Raw genomic sequence first — 24,619 nt, 5'->3', positions numbered from 1 at the left:
AGTGCCCTGTGGGCGGATGTGCTTCCTCAACTAAACTTCACCTTGACACACTCTTCGGTGGCTGGAGGGGAACTAGGGCGGGGGTGACGGAGGAGGAGAATTTCGTGTACGCTCATATATCCTTGTGCAATCTGGAGATCGCGCGTGGTTCCCCCCCCCCCCCCCTCCCCCCCTCCCGCCCGACGGTAAACTGCTTGCGTAGTGCGTGATTGAGATTGATCAACGGGAAACATTGTCACTTTCATAAATAGGAAGGAAGGAAGAAGGTTAGAGTTCATGACCCGATGACGTCGGCATCATAAGGGACAAAACTCAAGCTCGGATTGCGGGAGGATGGGGAAGGAAATGGACGTTCCGTCCCAAAAGTACTATACCAACATTCGCGTTAAATGATTTAGAGGAACCTCGGAAAAACACGAGAGGACTTCAAACAGTAAGTTACACATTATTGTGACAGGCTAAGTAACATTTATTGAATGCCACACAGCTCGTCCAAGTGGCAGAGATACACGACACTATTTTTCATCATAGCCACGAACTCTGTCAATAACGGTCGAAGCGTCGTAAAAATCGTTCTGTTTCTCGACGATAGTTCACCCCGTGGTCACGAAGCCATTTGAGGACCTGTGCCTGAACGTGCTTATAGTCGTAAAATCTGCGATTGCTGCGAAATCGGATCCTCGATTGCGTCGCCATTTTGGTCGATGTCAATAGTGCACCGTCATGATCAGGCTCCCCCACTGCTATGAGGTCTCGATCAAATTATTGGAGCCATTTCACTACGACCGGACGAGACTTCAAATTTGGCCCATATATTGCCTGAATTTCATTTTGAATCTGAGTGCGATGAAGTGGTTTTGTCGACAAGAATTTTACTCTCCTGCATACTTCAGCTTTGGAGTATGGTTCCAGTTGCCGCGTCATTTCGCTCCCACAGTGCGATGCACATGTTGCCCGAACAATATTCTCTGCAGGAGTATGTACTCCTTGTGACAGTCTGCCATTGCAGTTGCGCAATGGCCTTATTGTGGGACAACTCGAATATTTTAATTTTTGAAATCCACTTGTGAATCTTGTTGGCCGGACAGATTTTAACCGATGTTTTCCCGATTTAGAATCCAGGGTCCAGAATGATTTCAGACTATAATTTCACTCTGAAGCCTAGTGTGTATTGATGTGAAACTTCCTGGGACCTCTGCCATTTAGCGGGCAATTACTCTACCAACTGAGCTATCCAAGCAAGACCAGCCCAAGTTGAAAGCTTTAATTCCACCATTACCTCTTCTCCCCACTTCCACACTTCGCAGGTTTCAGGAATCCGGTACCTTAAAATTGCGCCACCTCACTCGATTTATCATCAGCCGCACCAAAAAATGATTGTAAAAAAAAAACGGTGGTTCATGTCGAATCTATCAAGTGGACTTAGGAAAGTGATGTCTGTAAGTGATTCACTGTAAAACGTTTGCAGTCTCCTTCAGCTCACAATTATCAGCTGTATTATCACTGTGTCCCGGACAGGGACTCCTCGGCTTTTGCGGGCTGTGTTGTTACACATGGAGTTGTCCAGGCTTCATTTATGTCAGTACTTTTCTCCTATTTTTCAGACTTCACAGAAGCAGTCCTGGATATCTGTTGGATACTTAAAGACCCGTGCACACTCCAGTGCAGTTAATAAGCTATTTGTCCCGAAGTATGCTTTCTTTCCAGCGACGCATGCAGAACAACTTCTGTGAAGTTATGAAGCAAGCGAGAGGTACTGGATGAAGTGAAGCTGTGATGGCGGGTCCTAAGTCGTAGCTCTCCTCTCACGTCGGTAAGAGTGCGTGCAGACCGCGGAAGGCAGTATCCCAGTTAGGATTTTTGGTCCTGTGCACACATTGAACCTTCCTGCAAGTTTCAAACCAGTGCCCAGTCTCCTGCAGAATGAAAGATTCATTATAGAAGAAATGAAGTTGGGCTGACTATTCACTGGTTATAGTTGCACGGATTTAGGATCAGGTGGCCCCAGTCCTCTTCCATTGGGCTGTTACTCCACTTTGTTTTTCATCAGTAGTGGTTCATATTTAGGCAAAATTTCCTCTGGCTTTCGAAAACAGTGAAATGATGCTCTCTTGCGCCCGCAGCTCGTGGTCGTGCGGAAGCGTTCTCGTTTCCCACGCCCGGGTTCCCGGGTTCGATTCCCGGCGGGGTCAGGGATTTTCTCTGCCTCGTGATGGCTGGGTGTTGTGTGATGTCCTTAGGTTAGTTAGGTTTAAGTAGTTCTAAGTTCTAGGGGACTGATGACCATAGCTGTTAAGTCCCATAGTGCTCAGAGCCATGTGTGATGCTCTCTTGCCTGATATTGTTAATCCCTTGCCGTAATTTGACGAGTCAGACTCGTGAAAGTAAATGCCGACCAAACGTAAACATCACGAGCACACTCATGGAGACGAAAGAGAGGCCAAATATTATGTCGGATGTGGCACTATTCAATACGTACATCTTCCAAAAACAATACACAATCGGACGAAGGAAAGATGATTACTTATCGAATGAATATAGCAGAGATAATGTTAAAAAATATGCAATTGATAGACTACGAAAAGCAGTAGGTAAAACACCTGTTGGACTCCAAGAGCAATATTACAGGTATTTTCCTGTTAGAAATTCGTTCAAGAGGAGCATTTCTTCTTATCTTTTTTTTAACAATATCTACGTTTAGGCGTCGTGTTATTACGTGCTGTCTGAAGTAGTCACACCTGAAGACGCGCAGAAAGATCATAATTTCGATTAAAGTATTGCGTATATGTAAAAATATATATTTTGAAGTATTAATGAAAAAAATGAATAAAAAAGAATTAAATTAGCGTTAGCGTCTACAAGAACAGCACCACGAAGAACAAACCTGTAGATACGTAACAGGTATCCTCATGTCGGCTTGCATAGCGATTGTCTCGTTCATCACGCTGGCTCATTTAGCATACGCCGTCTCCAATCGCACCGATTTCGTCGATCTAAATAGTACGACAAGGGGCTAATCACACAATTCTCCTTCAGTGGGACTGCTGTTTCTGTTCGGTTTTGCATCAGAACTGAAGATCCACGTATTAAGTTTCAAAGCCTCTGCGGCAATTATTGGAATTACGAAAGAGACGGCACTGGTGATGCACAAAGTTGTCCGGCTTTTATTAGGTCAATGAAGTTCATTTAGCCGCCGTGCGTGCCCGGAATGAAAGTTGCTGTGCATCAGAACTTGAAACTCGGCGCTCAGTTCCATTTTCTCGTGCAAGTTAAGTACTGTGTATTTATCTTGACAAATATAGCTCCGTCGAAGGCTAGGACTACGCAAGCGTCTGAAGCAGAAGTTCTCAAATGTATTTTACCCCAGTCAGCCGTTTGTGTTATCAGTGTTAGCGTTGCATATTTCATCTGATGACCGGATGCCAAGATTTAAAACGACTGAAAACTCCAAAATGAGATAACTGGTTTTTTATTTCTTCGCTCTAACATATGGATACAATTAATTCACATGTGGAACAGAAACGGGCAGTCTCTTACGCTGTCGGTATGTCCATAATCTTTGTTGTTTACATAAGCTTGTGACAACGTATTTATTTTTCTTTTACTGTTATGGGTTCAATAATGGACTGACACGTTTTCTGTAACTTTTTTCATGTGTTGGTTTACTGCAGGATTTCCTGATTTTGAAACGAACATCTGTACCACCACTAAGGAATTCCTGATTCGGTCAGGTGTAAATGTCTTCCGAACATTGTACATTTTGCCATTAATAAACAGAGTACAATTTCACAAGAGTTCGATCTCTCTTCTGACTTTCGTCAGGCTTCTCCATGTTACTTCCATTTTGTCTAGCATTATTGCAAGTAACAGCATAAAACAGCCTTCGCAGATAGCTGTATGTGGGCGCTCTTATGAGGGCGGCGCTAGTTTTGGTGCAGTCAGCGCTGTTAATCATGTAAGCGGCCGTAAAATGAACATCTCGGCAGTAACTTCAGCTTTGTGCTGCGCCTTGGGGAATGTTCGCGAATCCCGTTGCACGTGCAAGATATGAAGTTTTTTGTAGTTCTTACCATCCGATGCGGTCTTCAGTGGGTCTGATGGTGACCGTTGCTAGCTGACGATACCGGTAAACGAAATAAAACGTTTTCTGTACCAGGTGTACCGGTATGAAATGAGCGTTTTTTTGTGAAAATGAAACACTAATTGTGAATTGAAAAGTAAACACATTTTATTCAAAGTACTGACCATTGCTTTCTATACATTTTGACCACCTTTCTGGCAATTTGTGGACACCACGCCAATATAAATGTTAGTCTTTTGAAGCAAACCAATCACGCACCCAACTCTCGACTTCTTCTTAGGAATCAAAGTGTTCCTCAGCCAATGCGTGTCCCAGTGATGAAAATAAATGTACGTCGGAAGGGGCCAAGTCTGGTGAATACGGCGGGTGGGGTAGCAGTTCCAGCCAAGTGTTTTGATTGTATCCTGAACCAGTTTTGCTTTGTGTGCAGGTGCATCGTCGTGTAAAAAAAATACTTAACCGTGTCTTTTTTCGATCAATGCATAGTTCAAATTGATCATTTGTTCTCTGTAGCGATTAGTATTCAGTTTCACCGGGTTTTAGAAGCTCATGATACACCACACGTATATCCCACCAAACACAGAGCATTGTCTTCTTGCCGAATCGATCTGGTTTTGCAGTCGATGTTGATGGTTGTCCCGGATTAACCCATGATTTTTCGCGTTTAGGATTCTTAAAATAAATCCATTTTTCATCACCAGTAACAATTCTATGCAACATTGACTTTCTTTCACGTCTTTGAAACAAAATTTGACAAATGGTTTTTCGGTTTTCCATCTGTCTTTCATTCATGTGGCACCCATTTTCCACACTTTTGGATCTTTCCCATAGCTTTCAAGCGGTCAGAAATTGTTTGTTGTGTAACATTTAACATTGCTGCCATTTGCTTCTGACTCAAAGAATCATCTTCAACCATTATTGCTTGCAATTCGGCGTCTTTGAACTTTTTTGGTGGTCTTCCACGTTCTTGATTTCTTACATCAAAATCATTATTTCTGAACCGTTGAAACCATCTTTTGCATGTTGCTTCTGATAGAGCATGATCACCATATGCCTCGACAAGCATTCGATTCGACTCTGCAGCACTTTTTTTCAAATGAAAACAAATTAATGCTTTCCGCAAATCATCACTTTCTGGTACAAAATTCAACATTGTTAACACGATGAAAACATATGATGATGTTTGTTCCATGACTTGATGTATACTAAAGATCTATGACAGATGTCATACCAACCAAACAAAAAAAAAATAATTAAGGCTCGTTCACAACAAATGTTCCCTATCGACACATTTGTATCTTAACGCTCATTTCATACCGGTTCACCTGGTAATTATAATTTAACAATTTTCGGACTTTTTCCCCTTTACTTCTATTGTGGAACCCTGCTTTGTGCTAAAACTTTTGTGAATCTGGACCACGGGACGTACCCTATAGGTTTTGATGAATTAGTATGCGAATATCAAAATTTGTGATATAGAAGCTTCAATTCTTCAGTGAAGGGGCCGTAGACCTTAGTATGTGATGTAAGTTTCAGCTTGATACGGCTTCCCGTCCTTTAAAAACAGACTTCTTGACAGTCAGATGGACAGACAACAGAGATTATGTAAATGTTCCGTTTTAACAGATTGAGGTGGGAAACCCTAAAAAAGTTAATTATTTAGTATAGGCATCTAATTTTGTGTATAAATGACTAAGATATCATTACATTATTAATGTGCAAGGATAAATTTGAAAATGATTAAACTACAGTTGTTAAAATGCATGCAGATTAGTTGAACGCATGTTACAGGAAAAACTTCGTTAATGATTGAGAGAGGAATAGAAAACGCCAGTTAATGACGCCATCACTTGTATTCACAGCCAACTGAAAGTAAAGTGCGGATCAACAGATACGCAACACACAGCAAATACTCCTAGAATATGCAGGAAGGTTTGACCTTACCTTATTGCAGCGGTTTTGTTCTTGTGATACTCGCGTACCGTGCTACGTAAGGTAACTTCGTAGTTGTATTTTCACTTCCCACGTCCATTTTCACTGTCCACATCATGCGCGCCTGCTCAGATTAATAGATATAACATGACACTGACAGCGTGCCTGTCTGCATATGTGGTGGATACGTTTAAGATAGCAGTGACTTGAATGTTGATGTTTTGACTTTATGGTAGCATAAAAAAAGCAGAGAGACTGATAAGCTTTCGACGTCAGGGAAGTTAATAGAGATAAACAATTACAAAGACAAATATACGATTATCCGGCCCTCACACAGAGCCAACCAATTGGGCACTTTCGTGTGTTATCTTATTTTTTTAAAAAATATAAAAAAAATTTCATGTAATTTCTTCGGGAGAAAAAAATAACAGAATTACATACTGCATAAATTTGTATCTTTCGTAACGTGGTGTGGTCTGGGGGAGCGTCCATAACAGTAACCACTCGCAAATTGCTTGTATTTTCACTCCACGCAGCGGAATCGTGATCTATAATATTTTTATTTTCATAGAACTTTGACAACGACTAAATTACCATTGTAACTTATTTAGCCGAGAAGTTAGTCTTTTACTCAAGGCGCTGCATACAATGTTCTTTGATAAGTAGCTGATCCATATTTTTGCCTATAAAGCGATCAGTCAATAATGTTGCCTGATTGGCGCAAGTAGTTCCACGGCACGGTGGTCTAGAGTTGATCTTGGGATATACCCTCGTAGGTTCCCTTAATCATCAATGAGATGTAATCATATGTTCACTTAGAGCTTTACAACCATAAAACCCATTACAGTTTTAAGGCAGAGCTGTGTGTTTCAGGTTTTGGTAGACTTTCTCGTGTAGTGTGCCCCTTCGAATGCCTCGGCCGTGAATTAGTGTCGTAAATCTGGAAAACGTCGTTTACAACTTGAGGATGGTGCACAGTATTGTGACGTCCGACAACGATGAGGTTGTGTGCAGCACCACGATACAAATCATTCCCCGCCAGTTTTAAGAGAAGTTTCACCGTTAATATTATCTTCCTTATTGAACTCTTTTCTAGAATCGACGAATATCGTTAATAACGGGACAAGAGCAAAAAGGTTAAGAGAAAGTGATAACTTGCGCATCGGCTGAGCTGCATAAAGACTTTTGTATCGCATTTACCTGATCACCCTGCTTTAGTGTTGTTCATGGGGACAGTTTCTCATCCAAGACGCGTTTCGTTCCATTTAATCGTATCCGAAGTCTTTACACACGAAAACAGGTGGAACGAACAACTCTTTACAAATTGAAGAATGTAGAAATTAGCGTTGCACGCAAGACAGCGCGCAGGCGGCGCCTCTGCCGCGCGGTTTTGACGCGCTGTAGCCCTAGTGGGAACCGGCCTTTAGCGTACCAGCGGCGACGGCGTAAACACGTACTGTCTGCCAGGGACGCCTAGCCGCAGCGAGGGACTTGGTGGGGGGACGTGGGCGGTGACGGCCAGCGCACAACTGTTTGTAAACACCGGCTATTTCACTGTGCGCATGCGCGTTTATGGAAGCAATGCGGTGACGGCTGTGTCGTAATAGTTACGCAGGCGCACGCTAGCGGTCCGAGGAAAAATTCCATGTCCTCCTCTCCACTTTTAGAAATGAAGCTTGTAGACACTCATTCGAAGTCCTTACTACATATGCTCTTATTTCTCAAAGACACCTAACCTAACGTGTTAGTTACTGAAAGAGAATTTGCAACAACGAGTCACTATTCAGATCATAAAATTTTGTTAGTTGTGACAGGTTCGTGTATTTTCACACACAGTTACATAAAGTGTGCATTTTAATTTGCATTACATATTGCACATAGCTGTGGTGTTAACTCGCATTACTCGTTCCTTCTTCTTTGTTCCTTGCAGCGTGGCCACGGAAATTCTTGGCAGGAATGCAATGAAACACAATGTTCACGTCTGACACATGTGCATTATAGAAAACATATTGTGAACATTCTACTACTCTGCGGTAAATTCTTGAACCCTACTCCTTTTGGTATTGCTTTATACCATATTTTACACACCATCGACCTGCCTCTACCAATTATGTCTTCTCTGCTGCCAGTAGCGCAATTATCTTCTTCTCATAATATATTAATTCAATGGTCTTTAAATAGGCATGTATGGCTGTGAAGACATTTCAAAATGGCTCGAATGGCTCTGAGCACTATGGGACTTAACATCTGTGGTCATCAGTCGCCTAGAACTTAGAACTACTTATACCTAACGAATCTAAGGACATCACACACATCCATGTCCGAGGCAGGATTCGAACCTGCGACCGTAGCGTTCACGCGGTTCCAGACTGAATCGCCTAGAACCGACGGCCACACCGGCCGGCGAAGACATTTACTACGCTCACGTTCCTGCTTATTCTTGGAAATAACACCACACAATACTTTCACTTGGGACGCGGCTATTTGTAGTCACGTAACTTAGTTCCTGCTATGGTCGTGACTACAAAGATAGTAGAGTGTAGACGAAAGTATAGAAACACCGTACACACACATTACCATGCCTAATATGGTGTAAGAAACCCGTTGGCGTTCAAAACAGCTTTCAGTCGTGTCGGAATGGGTAAATACAGGTCCTGTATGGTTTTCAAGGGGATGTTACACAATTCTTCCTGCAAAATAGTGGCAAGTTCAGGTAATGATGATGGAGGTGGATAGTGATCACGCGTCCTTCTCTCAAAAGTAGACCACAGTGGCTGAGATCTGGTGACTGCTGTGGCCATGGGAGATGAGACGCTTCATCTAGTGCTCACAAAACCAGTCCTGGACAATGTGAGCTATGTGAATAGTGACCCTGTCGTCATGGTCGCGACGTCACCATTGGGAAACAAACACTACACTATGGGATGGACCTAATCAGCCACAGTGGCCACATAATTGTTGACTGGAAGGCTACCTCACAGAGTAACCATGGAATACAACGATATGGCTGCCCAGATAACCACCTAACCCCCGCCATGTTTCACTCGTAGGATTCATCCGGCAAAATGACATTCTTCCATTACTCCATAGTCCAGGTTTTATGGCTACGGCAACATGTTTTGCTGTTATGGGTGTTTGCATCACTGATACGTGCTATCGTGTTCCAGCTCGCCTTGCAATTCCCACGTTATAGAGCTCGAGTCGTGTTTTGGGGTGTCGTAAGGGCTCGCCAATACGATATTAAGTTCTGCAGTGACATTTGCAGCTGTCGTCCCCTTTTTTCGTCACAAACCTCTTCCATGATTGTCTGTCAAGATCACTCAACACACACTGTTGTCCGCGTTGTGGCATAGCTGGTGATGTTTTCCTCTTTCCTTGTGTGTGGTATAAATCGTCGATATGGTGCTTCTTGAAACACCGCACACTTCTGCTAACTTGTTTATGGAAACACCCATCATGCCAACTACGTTCGAATTCGCTTGGTACCGACGTAATGCACTCGCGACTACGCAAAACATTGTTCTCACCAAGTCCGACACTTCCAACGTATTGAGGATATTGCATAGGCGACGTTCATGATCAAATAGAACAGCGCAACCTGCAGGCTTGGTTAGCATCTGCATATATGTTCAAGTGTGCAATTCTCGCAGTGTTTCGATATTTTTGTCCAACCCCTGTAGTTTTCCTTGTATAATAACTGATACGAGATAGGACTCCCGACTTGAATCCGTAAGAAGTTAAACTGCGTGGAAAATAGAAGTCATAGCGGAACTCTTTGTGTCCAGAAATAACTGACACTCAATCCCATACTAAGAACATGACAAAGTGAGACAATTATTTGGGTTATAGCTTCCTCTTCATCCTATCATTTTTTCTGTGCAAGAGGTTTCTTCTCCTACTACTACTACTAATAATTTTTCCCCTCAGATAATCGTTAACATTTCTATTGGATCCGTCATGACTTGGTACCAAGAAATCTTTGTTCTATGTGTCTGTTCGTCATATTTTCAGAATATTGTTCCGTGAGAACATGGAAGCTCGTCCATAAAAAAAAAACTCAGCTGTGTGCCGGTCCAGTGCTCCTTTATTCGGTACTTGGATCCACATTTGCGAACTGTGTGTTGCTCAGCTTCAGTGAATATTTAAATGTGACTGGTGTCTTAAAGCTCATACAGGTTTGCTTAGTGCGGAAAAATGTAGCACGGTCTTCAGCACGGAGCAAACCATGTCTGTAGAGGTCACCATATTATTATATCTTTTGAGGACGCCAAAGACCTACGACTAACTGAAAGGGGTCCCCAGAAGAAAGACTGGCACACAGTATCGTATTTTGAGTTCCTTCATGTTATGTGTTCGATTAAATTTAAAGATAAACGTATAAAACAGTTTATTTAGTATACAGCAAAAGCGGACGTGATCCGTCTAATCCTTATTAAAATAATGATTAGCACTTTGTTCCGCAGACCGCTTTAATTTCAGTTCGACGAATGCTTAGTAAATTGTTTGGTAGGAAATAACTGCACTCATTGATTTGTCAGAATTTGCTCGCAATCGTTCCAGCGTATGCCATCTCGTGCCACAGACACGTAATTTGGACTTCACATTCTGAAGTATAGAATGGAAGGGGATTTTCATGTGTTTATAGCTATCTACCTAAACGTTAGAAGAAGAATTAGAATTACTGTAATCGCTCTCTCCGCCTAACATCCTGGTCCTGGAAATTAAAACCACTTGTAAAACAATATACTGAGGTACAGGATGCCAAATTACTTTCACACCATCCAGGGTCGTAACTTCCTATAATAATTACGCTTCCGCCGTCTGAGTAAGCTGCTCAATTACGAATAGACTGACAGATTTAGGAGAAGGTCATCTGAAGACAGTTCGCGTGATTATTCCAATTAACAGGGCGGAAACGTTCACGGGTAGACGCTCGACCTCGTCCAATCAAAGGTCTATGTCTGATGTTTGTTAGGTTTTTGCGTCTCTAGCAAATACAGTATCGCTTAAAGCTGCGTAAAGGAGTAGTCTCTAGAAACGGCTGTAATATTCCCAACGATTGAAGCGTCCATACATCTGTCCTTTTTCAAGGCGGTGGTTTTTATTTTTATTTATGTATTTATTTTGGAAGGAGAGCGGTTGACTTCATTGATAGAGCCAAGGAAAGTAACAATTTAAAAATAATTATATGTGGTTACAGATATTTTTGTTCTATTGGTCGGGCAGATTTCGCGTAATTCATTCCAAATTTAACCAGTTTTCGCTATCATCATAAATCAACATACGTCTTTCCCTCATATGCTTCCAGCGTGTCACTGCAGGAAACAAGCTTGTTTTTTATACAGCATTTGCCTGCCAAAACGGCGTCCACGGATGAAGCTACTATGTATAGTCTCTAGATTTCACAAAAGCCCTCCGAGTCATCTTAAGCACCAAGTAACCGTCGAAGACCGAGGAGGCAACAGGCGAAAGCTTGAGAGTTTATCTAACATTGACCTGAGAGGAGAACTGTTTGTTAATAATTTACACACCTTTCACGATTTCATGTTTCTGATCTAAATCTGTTGGCAAGGAGATACTAAGGAGATGAAAAAAAAATCTTTAGAATATTGTTCCACTGCACCAGGCCCACTCTGGACTGTAAAATTGACTTTATAAGGTAAATGAGTTAAGTTTTCCTGCATACTCATTGATTTATTTTTCAGGATGATTACTCCAATACTCGACTAATCTAGAACAGTAGCGATCTGGCACTGCCATGTTTTAACTGGTGTAGCGCCCTAGTGATCGGCTACTTGATATGTGTGCGCTCTTGCTGGAGCATTGGTCATCTAACTTCAGTGATGGATCGGTAACAGGAGTAATTTTGCTCAAGGTTATCTGTGCTTGATGGTATCACATTGTAGTCTTGGTGGTGGATTAGCCAAGCAAATTCAGTGTACGCGCATGTCTCCACAGGCAGTCTGCATAATGCTATAACAATCTGCAGTTGCTTCCCGCTGCCCACAGCACCAGTCAACACATTGTTTTTCACACTTCATGGTCATTCTTCAGGAGGCGTTCTCACGGCTGCCGTATAACGGAATCAGTCGGCTGCAGAAGATTATCATCGAATCAGTCCAGGTAAACTTACTGATTTTTACCGGTGTCTTTCGGATGAAAGGCCATTGGTGCGGTGATTGGTGGTGATTGTACCAATTAACGTGGTGGAAACGTATATGGGTCCGCGTGTGAAAACTGAGCGAAAAACACTGGTAAATGTTTTGTCGGGTAGCATACATAATACGAAGGAAAATTTGCAAAAAAAAGTAAAAAAATTAAAATAAAAATAAGGTGGCGAGGAGTCATTGGGGCTGCCGCCAGAAATGGCTTCCAGATTCGTAGTGATCATGCGGTCTCGATTTTTGTTTAGGCGCGATGGAAGGGGGCGGAAGAAGTCGGATATATACTGTAGCTTCAGACGACCCGGTTTTCGATTGCTATTGTCATTCACGATATTTTTATTTCCTTCTTTGGATAAATTTCGCCAAAATTCATATTTCATTCTACATTTAAACAGCCACTTTCCATCCCATCTTCAACGCAGTTTTCGCATCAGTTCACATCGTACCAGAGCACGCTTAACGCTTTAAGTCATTGCTCGTATTTTCATAATATTCCCATGGTCTTTCGCAAGGGCATTCTTGGATGTATTATCTAACTTTCGGTGATGACCTCTGTCGTCTTTGTCGGAAACAGTACACTGATGGAAGACGATAAAGGCAGTGGTCGGTAGCTTGAGGGTTTTTTTTTTTTTTTTTTTTTCCTCCATCGAAACTTGATGCTGTAGGAAAAGTGATAATTTTGTATTCGTAGTTCCTCGTTTTCACTTGCGCAATGCTAACAAGTATATATCATGGTAACAGGCCGCTTCAGAGCATTGACTGCGCACCACTCTCAAATGGCCCCTTGAATTCTCTGGTCCCACTTCCCCGAGTTTTTCCGAAAAAATTGAAGTTATTTCGGGATCCAAGAAAACTATGATATTGCGAAGTGAATGTAGAAAGGGGGAGCGGCCAGGGCGTCAGCAGTATATCTGTTAACCACTCCCTCTTCTGTTACCTAGTCAAGGTTTTAATCAAACCATAAGAACTTCTATAGTGACGGCCGAACCGAAAATAATAAGTTAGACGTCTGTACTGTGCATATATTTTTAATCTTTCTATAAATTTTTAAGTTTCTTTCGCCCCCACGAAAATGAAACTGATTTCTTACTGACCATCGACACTCGCGTGAAGAAAACTGAAATTGAATGTGAAGATAAATATCCGAATTCTTATGTTTCTGATACGTACGTTTTAATTTGATGTTAAGAATGAAATGGATTAAAAATTAATCGCAAACAGTAAAGATTCGATATCAAGCAAAGGATTAAAGTGGGAAAATGTAAGAGGAAGATGAACTTGTATGGAAGTTGCGTAGCGGAACTAACTTCACGGAGCTCAAACATACAACTGTTCCTCTCCATACAGGAAGCAATGCGCCGTCGTGACCTAAAACTTCAATTTTCTGGGAAAAGTGTGTGTGGAAGTGGAACCTACGACTTTACAAGGGTCAAATATCCTCCATTCCATGCACAAGTGGGGTAAATTACGAAGCAAAGCAGTACGAGAGACTTCGCAGAAGCTTCCTTTTGTGATAGGTAGTAGATTCTTGCCCTTGACGTATCGATCTCACATTACATTTGTACATATCCTAATACTGTCAGGAGGAGGGTGGGTTCATTTTTTTCTCTGTTTTGCAGTATTGGCAGAACTTCACAGGCTTTTCTGAAAGAGTATGACAACATTTGGCATACATATATCTTAAAGAGCATGCTTATATCTAGATAGATATTACTAGGACATTCGAGGTTTTTGTTCGCCGATAACTAACTCGCGCCATGGGCGTCGTTACTTGCGCGACACTCCTCTGAATAAGAAACTGTATTGTGTTTCTGCCCACAGTCGATGGTTAGTATAGGGCGCGACTGTAGCCCCATATTCCAGTCTACTTTCATATAATGACCTTTACAGTACTAAACAATGTTCTTTGTATGACATCAGGAAAAAACGTGGATGGCTGAGAAAACTGTACATAGAGGGTGAACCAGGGCTCCACCGACAACTTTTCAGAGGTTGTTCAGGAATACATCCTGAGTATTTTCGTGTAATTGTACCCACAAGCTCCAGCTACTCGTTACAGAGTAATTATATACGAGGGGTGGTCAATAAGTAATGGAATACTTCTTTTCTCGGCCAGTTTAGGTTGAAAAAATAAAGAATTTTTTGTGGGACGTCTTGGAATATTCTCGCTTGAGCTCCTATGCTTTCGTGAAATTCCGGTAGTTGGCATCTGTGTCTTTTGGCGAAAACCAGAGCATCACAAATATTCATAGGCGCTTGCAGAGTGTCTATAGAGACCTCACAGTGAACGAAAAATGGTTCAAATGGCTCTGAGCACTATGGGACTTAACATCTATGGTCATCAGTCCCCTAGAACTTAGAACTACTTAAACCTAACTAACCTAAGGACATCACACAACACCCAGCCATCACGAGGCAGAGAAAATCCCTGACCCCGCCGGGAATCGAACCCGGGAACCCGGGCGTGGGAAGCGAGAACGCTACCGCACGACCACGAGATGCGGGCCACAGTGAACGAAAGCACGGCGAGTCGTTGGCCGGGGCGCCTGTCACCATCACAGTAAAGTCACACAAACCTATTCCACCTCCCGCGTGCCGGCCGGACTACAGCTGCCGTTCCTGCAATGTTGGAACGTGCGGACACTCTCATTCGAGGTGATCGACGGATCATAAACACCTCACTGCACAACTGGACGCCTCTGTTGGTAGTGCTGACAAGTCTGAGCACCCGAGAAGAGCTCACAAATCTTAGTAGGACTGTCCTTCCTCATCCACCGTACAGCGCGGATCTCCTAACTTCCATCTGTTCGGCCCAATAAAGGATGCACTCCGCGCGAAGCAGTACTTGGATGATGGGACGGTTATTGATGGAGCAAGACGTTGGCTCCGACGTCGACCAGTAGAGTGGTTAATGTTGATGTCAATGTCGTGTGATTATGGCCTCCCGTCGGGTAGACCGATCGCCTTCCGTCGGGTAGACCGATCGCCAGGTGCATACAATCGACATTTGTGCACAATTTTCGATGCAATACAGATACAAACTTAATTTGGGGCAGGAAACCAAACACAATGCAGTAACTCTGTAACGAACCACCGGATATCGTGGGCCCCAAAATACTCTTGAGGTATCCGTGAACAGCCCCTGAAAGTTTGTCGGTGGAATGCTGGTTCACCTTGCAGAACGGCAACTTGGAAAACTTGCCTCTAAAACGTCACTGTTGTCCAGTTGCCGGAATTTCAAGAAGAATGCTAGGCTCCGCTCTCCTGTTCGATCAGAACTAAGCCAAACTATTCCTTGCTTTCTGCGAATCAATATAAAAACTGCATTTCTGTACTAGAGTGGATAATGTTTTCTTCTTAAAGAAAATGTATGTCTGACAGTCACGTACACAGTTTCTTATCACACGTCAACTACGGCCGGTGCACAAATTCAGCTTTCTTGTTCTAATGTTTCCATCATCAAATTCGGCGTTAGTGTCTATCCACACATCCTTGAATTCAGAAGAGTTCACCGGCATCTTGATGTCATTTTATTAACCATCTTCGTCACAGCGCTGCATGGAGTACTACTACTACCGAAGTAAATTTCATAACGTCCCTTAATTTTGTATACATATAGATTCCTCCCAAACGAATTGCATCAAATGTTGTCATTCTTTTCGGAAACCTACTAATCCGAGTTAAACACTCGATTACTTTTAAGTTCGGTAGCGATCCGGCACTGCCATGTGTTGACTGGTGAAGCGCCTTGTGATCGACTACCTGCTGCGAGTAATCCTGCCCAAGTGCAGTGGTCTCCTAGCTTTAGTGAAGCATCGGTGAAAGGGGTAATGCTACTGATTTTTTTTTTTTAATTGCTTCCTAGGACACTCATCTCATTATAGTCTGGTGGCGGAGTAGTCGAAGAAAAAAAATGCGTATTCGCGCATGCCTCCATAGTTGATCTGCTTAATTTCGTAACAATCTTCAGTTCTTTCCTGCTGTCCACAGCACCAGTCAACACATTGTGCTCATACTTCATGGTCATTATCATTCTTCAGGGGACCTTCACGCGGCTGCCGTATAACGGAATCAGTCAGCTGCAGAAGATAATCATCGAGTCAGTTCAGGTAAACTTCGTACTTTTTACCGGCGCCTTTAGGCTGGAGGACCATTGGTGGGGTGATTGGTGGTGTTATGGTGAAATGCCGCTGTTTAGATGTGCCTACCATTCCTGGGGTATACAGCTGCGTTCCATTTTCTAGGCTACACTTGTTTATGGTCATCGCCTTTTGTACGTGTGTGTTGTTTCGTACGAGCTACTGACCATTACAGAAAAAAGCACCTTGTAAGAGACGGCCAAGTGTTAACTAATTCTGAATAGCCAAACATGAGTTTTGTGGACAACTGAATTCAGCTTAAAGTGCTGTCGCTACATACATCTGACATCGTCATTACTATCAGGATTTGTAGTCTTGTGGGTTGACGGAGCCTCGGTGGATTGTCGATAAGCCACATAATGAACAGTGGAAAGGTCTCTGTGCTTATGCTCCGCCAGAACCACAGTCTGGAAAGGTACGTGACATTTTTACAGGCTGTTCTAAGTGGATTGTAACGACCATCACGTCTTCTGACCAGCATCAACAGTCGTTGCTACGTATTCAGGAAGAGCAGGAGCTCCCGATGTCGTTCCAGGTGAGTATCATTATGCTGCCTTAGACAATAGCTCGGCCTAATTGTCTGCTTATTCTTACCAGAACCCGATACGTGATGTCTGGAATCGTCTTTTCGTTTATGAGCTGTTAATTCATAACAACAGTAATAAAAAGTGCTCTTCACCGTAGAGGCGCACTGGGACCTCAGAGTTGCATATTGAGATGAAGTCAAGCACGCGTGATTTCGAAGCCTTTTAACGCGGTCGCAGTGCGAAACAGAGGAAGCGCCTCCTTACCAAGCCGTGACTAAGAACTTCACTCTCACTACAGATTCTTGACGTGTGGAAGGAAAAGCAAAGTTCGATATAGACCTATCGCAGTGCATGATACGCCGCTACATGGACGCAACAGTATTTGTTTCTTTTAATTAGTTTTTGTTTGAATTCCACCATCAGTCGACTACGTTCTGTTGATGAACTCGGTGTCTGATAATTTCGGTGTGACGAACACTCGGTGCGAATTTCAGTAAAACAAAATTCAGTTGTAGTGAGTGCTACATGATTGGCAACTATAATTAATATAGAAGATAATAAAAACGTGGAGAAAAGAAATTACCACCACCACCACCACCACCACCACTACCACCACCATCACTAACACGACAACCACTGGAGTACTCGGAATCACGGCAGTACAGAGGTCTTACTATGGATTTTGGCGCTCCGCTAATGCTTGATATAAAAAATGGGTGTAAGAATATAGGGAGTGTGTCTGTTGTAGACTCGTGTCCAGTGAAATGTGCATGTATTTTTGTTGCGGATGGGTGTGGATAAAAACGGAATGAGTTGGAACTGTCGCACTCAGTCCCACTCTCGAAAGGTACGAATGTGTCAGAAAGCGCTAAACATCCTATCGCGACTGACGTATCGCTAGGACAGGATTTAAAATTGTCTGATGGGTATGACCCTCGGTTGCAGCAGGTAATATTTTTTTAGTGCCTTAGTCAGTCGAACATACATAAACGACTAAGACAAGCATCTCCTTCTAGATTTAAGGTTAAATCTAGAAGTAAATTAAATGGTTTTGATGTACAACCCGCCACGCTGGTGGACGATTTAGTGATCTGGAGCTATTGAACCAAAATGAGATAGTAATCAAAATTCTGTCTGTTGTGCTTCGCAGTATGTTCGTATTATATTTCGGAGTAGTTCTGCTGACTATTGACAAGATTGGGAGCGTATACATGTAAATACAATTATTTGTTAAAGTAAACGTTGGAATGATTGACCTTTTTAGTAAGGAAATTGGTAAATGTGTCAGGTAATTTGTCGGTATCATCTAGTAATAGATTTCATGCGTACTATTTCTCTACAATTTTAAGCATTTTTTTGGTGTGTGTTCTGTAATGCCCGTAAAATAGCCGATTCCAGCGTATGTTAGATCTTAGTTTCCCCGGCGTACACGACGTTCAAGTAAGTTACGGGGATGGGGTTATCGACGTGACTCGGCTGCGTTCCCATAAGTTATTTGAACATTCCCAGCATGGTTTACAACTGTAGTCACTTCAGAATTGTAGCTGAAAAGTTGGAGGAGGAGCTACAGAACTGAGTACCAGGCAATTAGACAAGGTGAAAGTTTTTGTCTCCTTCCTTCAATGATTTTTTAAAAAATCTGATTCGAGGTTATTGGTGTAAAGCACCATCTTGCTGATATATTCTGTAATCTTGAAAATGAAGTACCCTTAGAGTTTCCAGTTTCCTGAACCATGTAGAGAGGAAGCGTCACCCACAGATCGTCGTTTGTGCAGTTGATGTTGATCATAGGTGTAGCAAGATGGTACGCCGGTAGTGAGGCGTAAAGTACTTATCGCTTAAATTCTTCACGGTATTGATTGATACGTAATCTGTGGGCGTCCAGTTGGCCGACGTGGAACTTCGGTACGCACGGCGCGTTACTGATGCAGTGTGCTTCTCTCTCTCTCTCTCTCTCTCTCTCTCTCTCTCTCTCTCTCTCTCTCTCTCTCTCTCTCTCTCTCTGTGTGTGTGTGTGTGTGTGTGTGTGTGTGTGTGTGTGAGAGAGAGAGAGAGAGAGAGAGAGAGAGAGAGAGAGAGAGAGAGAAAAGTTTCCTCGCTGGAATCTGTGCAACGCCTCTGTTGCGTTGCGCTGCTTACTGGTCACCAAGGCAGGTGCGTAGCTGCACTTGGCCGGCTGCGACAGTTACCAGGCACGCGCGGCCTCGGCAGACTGCTACCTACCGGCCACGCCCTCACGTGCTGCCGCACGAGACGCCTAGCCGCAGTTGTCCCACCAGCGACTCCCGAGCGGCGCAGCCTCCGACCCGGAGATGAAGGTGCGGCAACACGTGGCCGCTGTATCTGCGTCACCGCCAGCCTGACGAACGGCGACCGCTTTAAGGACACACAACTTGCTTTAAACCGCTGCCGACGTTACAGGAATGTCCGCGGCCTTTTATTCGCGTGCCTGTTTCATCGTAACATCGGTCATTTCTTCCACGGATGTACACGCGTGTGGCGATTTTGGAGCACATGTAAATGCAAAAAAAAAGACATAATACATTTTAATTGCGTTTTGAAATAGTTTTCCTGGTAAAAGCTATCTCTGTCAACAACAGTAATCGTGACTAGTACATGAGGGCAGTGGCGTGTCATTAAAATACTGCTTTTAAATTCTCACTCATTGTTTACCCAGGTTTTATTTCCCCTCATCTTTTCAGCGTCAGATTCATTTCCTACTCCAAAATCTCAGTGCTCTCTTGGATCAAACTAATCAGACCATTGTTTTACTTTTTATTTTATGTGACAAGTACGACAAAGCGCTTCACATGGCGAGAGTCCAAACTTGAGATACTTAGCAGACGGAGTTTAATGTGCTGTTTTTCTTTTGCTTAATCAGCGTTTTATAATTACTTTCATTCTACCAAAACGAGATCTCTCTTTCGAATCTGTTTGATATTGAAATAGGAAAGTTTAAAGTGTCTTGCATCGCAGTGGGCGTAAAAGCTCCTGAAGAAATTGTTTCATTCGAAAGACGCGTGAGTAGTTCGTATACTGTTTGCACCATGCGTACGTCTTTTTTGTGACTACAGCAACTCTAATGCCTCCTTTCATTCCTTTTTTATGGTCATGTACTTTATAATTCCCGAGAAGTAATAGGAGATATTTCCTTATACTTGATGTCCAGTTTGTGCGGAGTAGGACTATAAGGGTTAACTAACCTCTCTTTACTAGGCGAACAACGTACATTTCTTTACCCTGTAGTATTTCACACACTTCAGTGTCACCAGATTAATGAATTCAGTACTCAGCCTATTGTTCTTCTTATAAATTTCCCGAAAACAAGTCAGATGAATGTCCTGTAACAATTGTGTAAGAGCTTTCTCTCGTTCCATCCATTTGTTCTAGTTTAGCGGATAAATCCATAGGCCTTTTTTCCGATAGGCAACGCGTTATTAGACTGTAACAATACATGGTTATCGTGAAATTGTAACGAGGTTTGGATCCAACATTTAATAGTGGATTCTACCCGACAACTGACAGAATGAGAACGATCTGGGGCCGTAGCCAAGAGATTTCAGCGTCAGTGATTTACCAGCTGCGGTAAGACTTCTATTACTAAATCAATGTGGTGATAGACGCGACCTTCGTTGTCGCCGCTAAATAGTACACTTCTCAAACCCAACCTTTCACCTAATTACCATCTTGGTAACACGCCGCGGGATGCTACACTTCTACTGTCACATCGTTTCCTGATGGGAGAAGTATAAGCGCCGATGAAATGTTAAATGCGCACCTGTCTTCGGTTACGTACGTCACGTATCGGGCGAGAAAGTGCTGCCAGATATTTGCTTCCTTGGCCGTTGTAAGAATGAAGTTTGGCGATATTTGCTTGAACCGATGTTTCAATTGTGATACGGAACCGCACAGACACACGCGGCAACTGCGGAGAGTCAACATCAACGCTTGCTTGCCGTTAGTATTCCAGCGTATCCAACGTCTTAGGCGCAGGTCAAATGCTATCTGCTGTCAGACGCGTCTTCCTCGCAGCTGCTGATTGTTGTTTTGCTCAGTTTCCATCGGCTGATTCTACAGCACAGTCCACGAAGGTCGGTAATGACCTCCCGGCCCAAATGTTAAACCCTAAATTTCCTTCTTGTTCAGGGGCTTACTGTGTTTTCATGCGTACAGTTTTACGTGTAATAAAGGTAACGGAGATAAAATACAGGGCCCGAAAGGTTGCCTGCGTTTTGTACATAAACCAGACTGCAGTTAAAAAGAATCGAAGGCACGAGAAAGCAAGAAATAGTTGAGAAGGGAATAAGACAGGCTTGTAGCAAATTCCTGATGATGTTCCATCCATGTTTCGTTTGTTACAAACAGTGGAAACTGCAGGTTGCAATATCAACAATATAAAGAAAAGATAAATTGCTACCTAACGTAAATTTTCTTTGATAATCTGCTTCGTCATCTGGCGAACTTTTAAACTCGATCACAGATATCGTTTGAGGTTCATGGCAAGAATTTCATCAGTCATGGAAACAACGCTATTGGAGTGGTCGGCATTCACGTGTCAGTTCCTTCCTTCTCATTAAGTCGTATTTAATAAGAACATGAAAGCAGCCCATCAAAGAAAGGTGTCAGAGTAATTTCGTCAAAAAGAAGAAAGCGAATCTGAAATTGGACAGATATAAAAAAAGCATGCAAAGTGAATATGATTTTAATTGCCCCCATTTCTGCGTTATTGATTTTTCATTTGCATCCGACAAGAGAAATAATGGATACGAAGCGTGGTAGAGAACGCTTGTAGTACTCCAATGAGTAACGGGAATCTGATCTGTCATTTCGCCTGAAAAAGTACGTTGCTGAAATAAGTAAATATCCATTTTGATTAATAACTGTATTCTTTGATAGATTCATTTGTCATGAGTGTTGGTACCTTGATATACGAGTAGGAGTTCTGATGGTCGTCGTGGTTTTGTAACAAGTGTTAGTTTTGTTTGGTCACGGTGTCTCGCTGTAGTGTCTCAGTATGGTATCTCAACATGATATCTCAGTATAACATCGCTGCACCACACAGCGTAACTCTCGAGTTCGAGTCCCATCGCGAGTGTAGACTGATTTTGTGGAGTAGTTGTGTTTAAATTAACAACAAAGTAAGTGAACACCCCTCAGGTTCTCTACTTCCCCCAAAACAGGGGAAATAGATGGATAATGCTACGAAATATTAACTTCGTCTTAATTTGTAAAATCTACCGGCGTGAGCACAACAGATCTACTGTTCAAACGACAAGGGAAGTATGCCTTACAGCTCAGCAACAAATTCAAGTGTTGCACCTGAATTTACAGATCTTCGTGATCACTCCTGGACGCATTTTCTGTTCCGCGCTGAAAATTGTGGTATCAGAGTGGAGGAAGGTTTAGCGGATTGTTGAATGCACACTCCGCGCCTTATTAAATACTGAAATTAGGTAACTAGGTAAAAATCTAGTAGATGCAGCCTATGTCAGTTTGAGGGATATTAGTCACATGGCGAGTCAAACTAACTTTTGCCGGGGACGTCTTGCGCTTTCCGGCCTCAGAAGCCTGACGTACAGTGAAGCTTTCATCAGTGCTTCTTTCATGGTAGGGGGATAATCTGGTATTAACGGCCGCCATTGAGCTACGCTCCGAGGAGCCTGAAAGCTACTGGCGGTGTTTAAGAGCGCTATATTCCTTTGTGGAAAGCCCCACTGACGGCGGTTGGAAGTGTTACAGAAGAATGGACCATATGAAGTAAGAGGTGCTTTACTGTGCCCTCAGCTCTCCTTGTAAAAGTTTCAAAACTCGCAGCTGAGTCCTTCTGGCCAACCAGTTAGTAGACGTACATGACGCCCCCTCTCCCGCGCTTACACGTTTAGATGAGCGCAATCTCTGCATTCGATCTGCTGTGGGTACAAAGTTGAAACGGCTAAACATTACTGTTGCCATTGGATTTATTTAAGACCGTTAGTACCTGTTAGCACTTCACAACCGGTTTCAGCGAGACGGAATGTAGTTCGTAGCTGTTAACTAGGTATAGTCTAAAAGAGTAAAACTAGTGTGGATTTAAAAGGTTAAATTCGGAAGATACAGTGCTCCTGGTGGTGGTGGTGCTGCTGCTGAAACAACAACAACAACAACAGCAACAACAACAAAATAAAAGCGTAGGCATAGCAGAGGCCTAGTTTGTTCTAGGTACTATTGCTTTAACGGTAATCGCAATAAGACAAAAATCAGTGTATAAAGTAACTAACTCGTACACGTACAACCATAGCAACAACGGTAGCAACCCTCATCCTTGGCCTTGTAAATGCGATCGTGCCTATCGTCATTTTCCAAATTTCTTATTCCCACCTGGTCAATACTAATAAATTGCCATTAAGCGTATTTTTTCCACCATTTGTTACTAAAATGAGTATTCATCCTTAACCCGGAAGCCATCAGTAGCCAGAGCTACATCGACGTCACTGGGTAAAGTCCAAGTTGCAGACTGGTTGAAAAGGCGAACCGTGAGAACAAGACGGCGACGGTAGAATCTTCGTGAAATAATTTGAATCGATGAAAAGGTGGGAAGGGACAATGGAACGGTTCTCGTTGAATCTTCCCCCCTCCCCCCCTCTCTTTCCCCTTTAATCTGAGATACCAGCTTTGTGTAGTAGAAATCAGAATGAGATACAGAACAGAACATTCTATGGAAATTATGATAAACGTTCAGTCTTACAAAACACCATCCTCACATGAATAAATTACTCTGAAGTGAAAATATAGACTACTATAATTTTAATTAATATTGTGTTTATACTGGTTGCTGGTGAGGAGTATTTATTAGTATTTTATTAATGATTTCATTCATAAGCAGCCATATCACAGCATCACAGTCTCTCAAGAAAGTTATAATTAAGCTTTACTTGTTTAATCAGAATCGGACGATGACTCTCCTTGTCCGCAGTCTCGATGATTCGAAGCGAACTGCAATCCTGTGTAAATAAAATGTCTTGGTTTTCTCGCGTTGCGTAGTCAGTCGGGAAACCTCAGATCAAGCGGAAAGTTTGCTTTGATAGAGTTTAATTATCCGATGAAATAGTGGAGCTCTTGGATCTAATAATTGCAGGTTCGTTTCCAATTCATCGGAAGTTCCCTTCTGATTACCTACGAAACGACACCTCCGTGCAAATTTCTAATTAGAGAATACGTATATAATGAAATTCCTTACACACCTTTGATGTAAATGCTCAGTATATATTTTCTTGAGTAGCATACAATGTATTTTCAATCTCTTTCTTCCAGTAATCTCGATAGCAAAATTACAATTACTCAATGCGGCTATTCGGCACGGAGAAGATCCTAGAAGTCCTCTCAACACACCAGAGAGAATATTACAAAGAGGAATTATGCGCGCATGGAATAGTAATAGTACTGTACTACTTTGCGCATCGATTCTGCGAGTATATAGATGGCCAATTAGGAAACGTATATCACTAATAGAATTGTGCAGGGACAATTAGTAGAATATAAAGAGATATTACACTACTTTACATCATTGATAGACGGTTCCGTAGGTTCTTTGCATAATATTTTATACGTTATGAATGGTAACACACACGACACTGGTGTAATGCTCTACAATCTTTGTTATTTATTCCACAAACCTGTTTTCGGCTGTCACGTCGTCGTCAGGTACAAAGATAAATATGTGGTGCAGTGAAAAGTTTATAAGATCAAACATTTTAAACTAGTACATCTAGAGAGTATCTCCGTTCCCAAAGATGAAAA

At 42.5% G+C, this 24,619-nt stretch overlaps 1 protein-coding gene across 10 annotated transcripts in view; it reads left to right on the top strand.

Annotated features, from left to right (window-relative positions):
• The window catches only part of LOC124591006 (oxidation resistance protein 1), a 775,097-nt gene that overhangs the window by 633,776 nt on the left and 116,702 nt on the right, over window positions 1–24,619 (top strand). The window contains exons 17-18 of one of the 10 annotated variants that reach the window (XM_047131700.1): window positions 12,068–12,136; window positions 16,218–16,448. The exons of 8 other annotated variants lie outside the window; for them this stretch is intronic. In XM_047131700.1, the coding sequence (XP_046987656.1) occupies window positions 12,068–12,136; window positions 16,218–16,421 (273 nt within the window). In that variant the 3' untranslated portion in view covers window positions 16,422–16,448. Of the gene's footprint in view, window positions 1–12,067; window positions 12,137–16,217; window positions 16,449–24,619 lie in introns of those variants that run through there. One more of the 10 variants, XM_047131695.1, reaches the window with a different exon arrangement.

The sequence above is a fragment of the Schistocerca americana genome, chromosome 2, assembly GCF_021461395.2.
Source record: "Schistocerca americana isolate TAMUIC-IGC-003095 chromosome 2, iqSchAmer2.1, whole genome shotgun sequence".
In the NCBI taxonomy this organism is placed as follows: Eukaryota; Metazoa; Arthropoda; class Insecta; order Orthoptera; family Acrididae; genus Schistocerca; species Schistocerca americana.
Note: the sequence above shows the minus strand (reverse complement) of the source record. Positions and strands in the feature narration are given on the sequence as shown.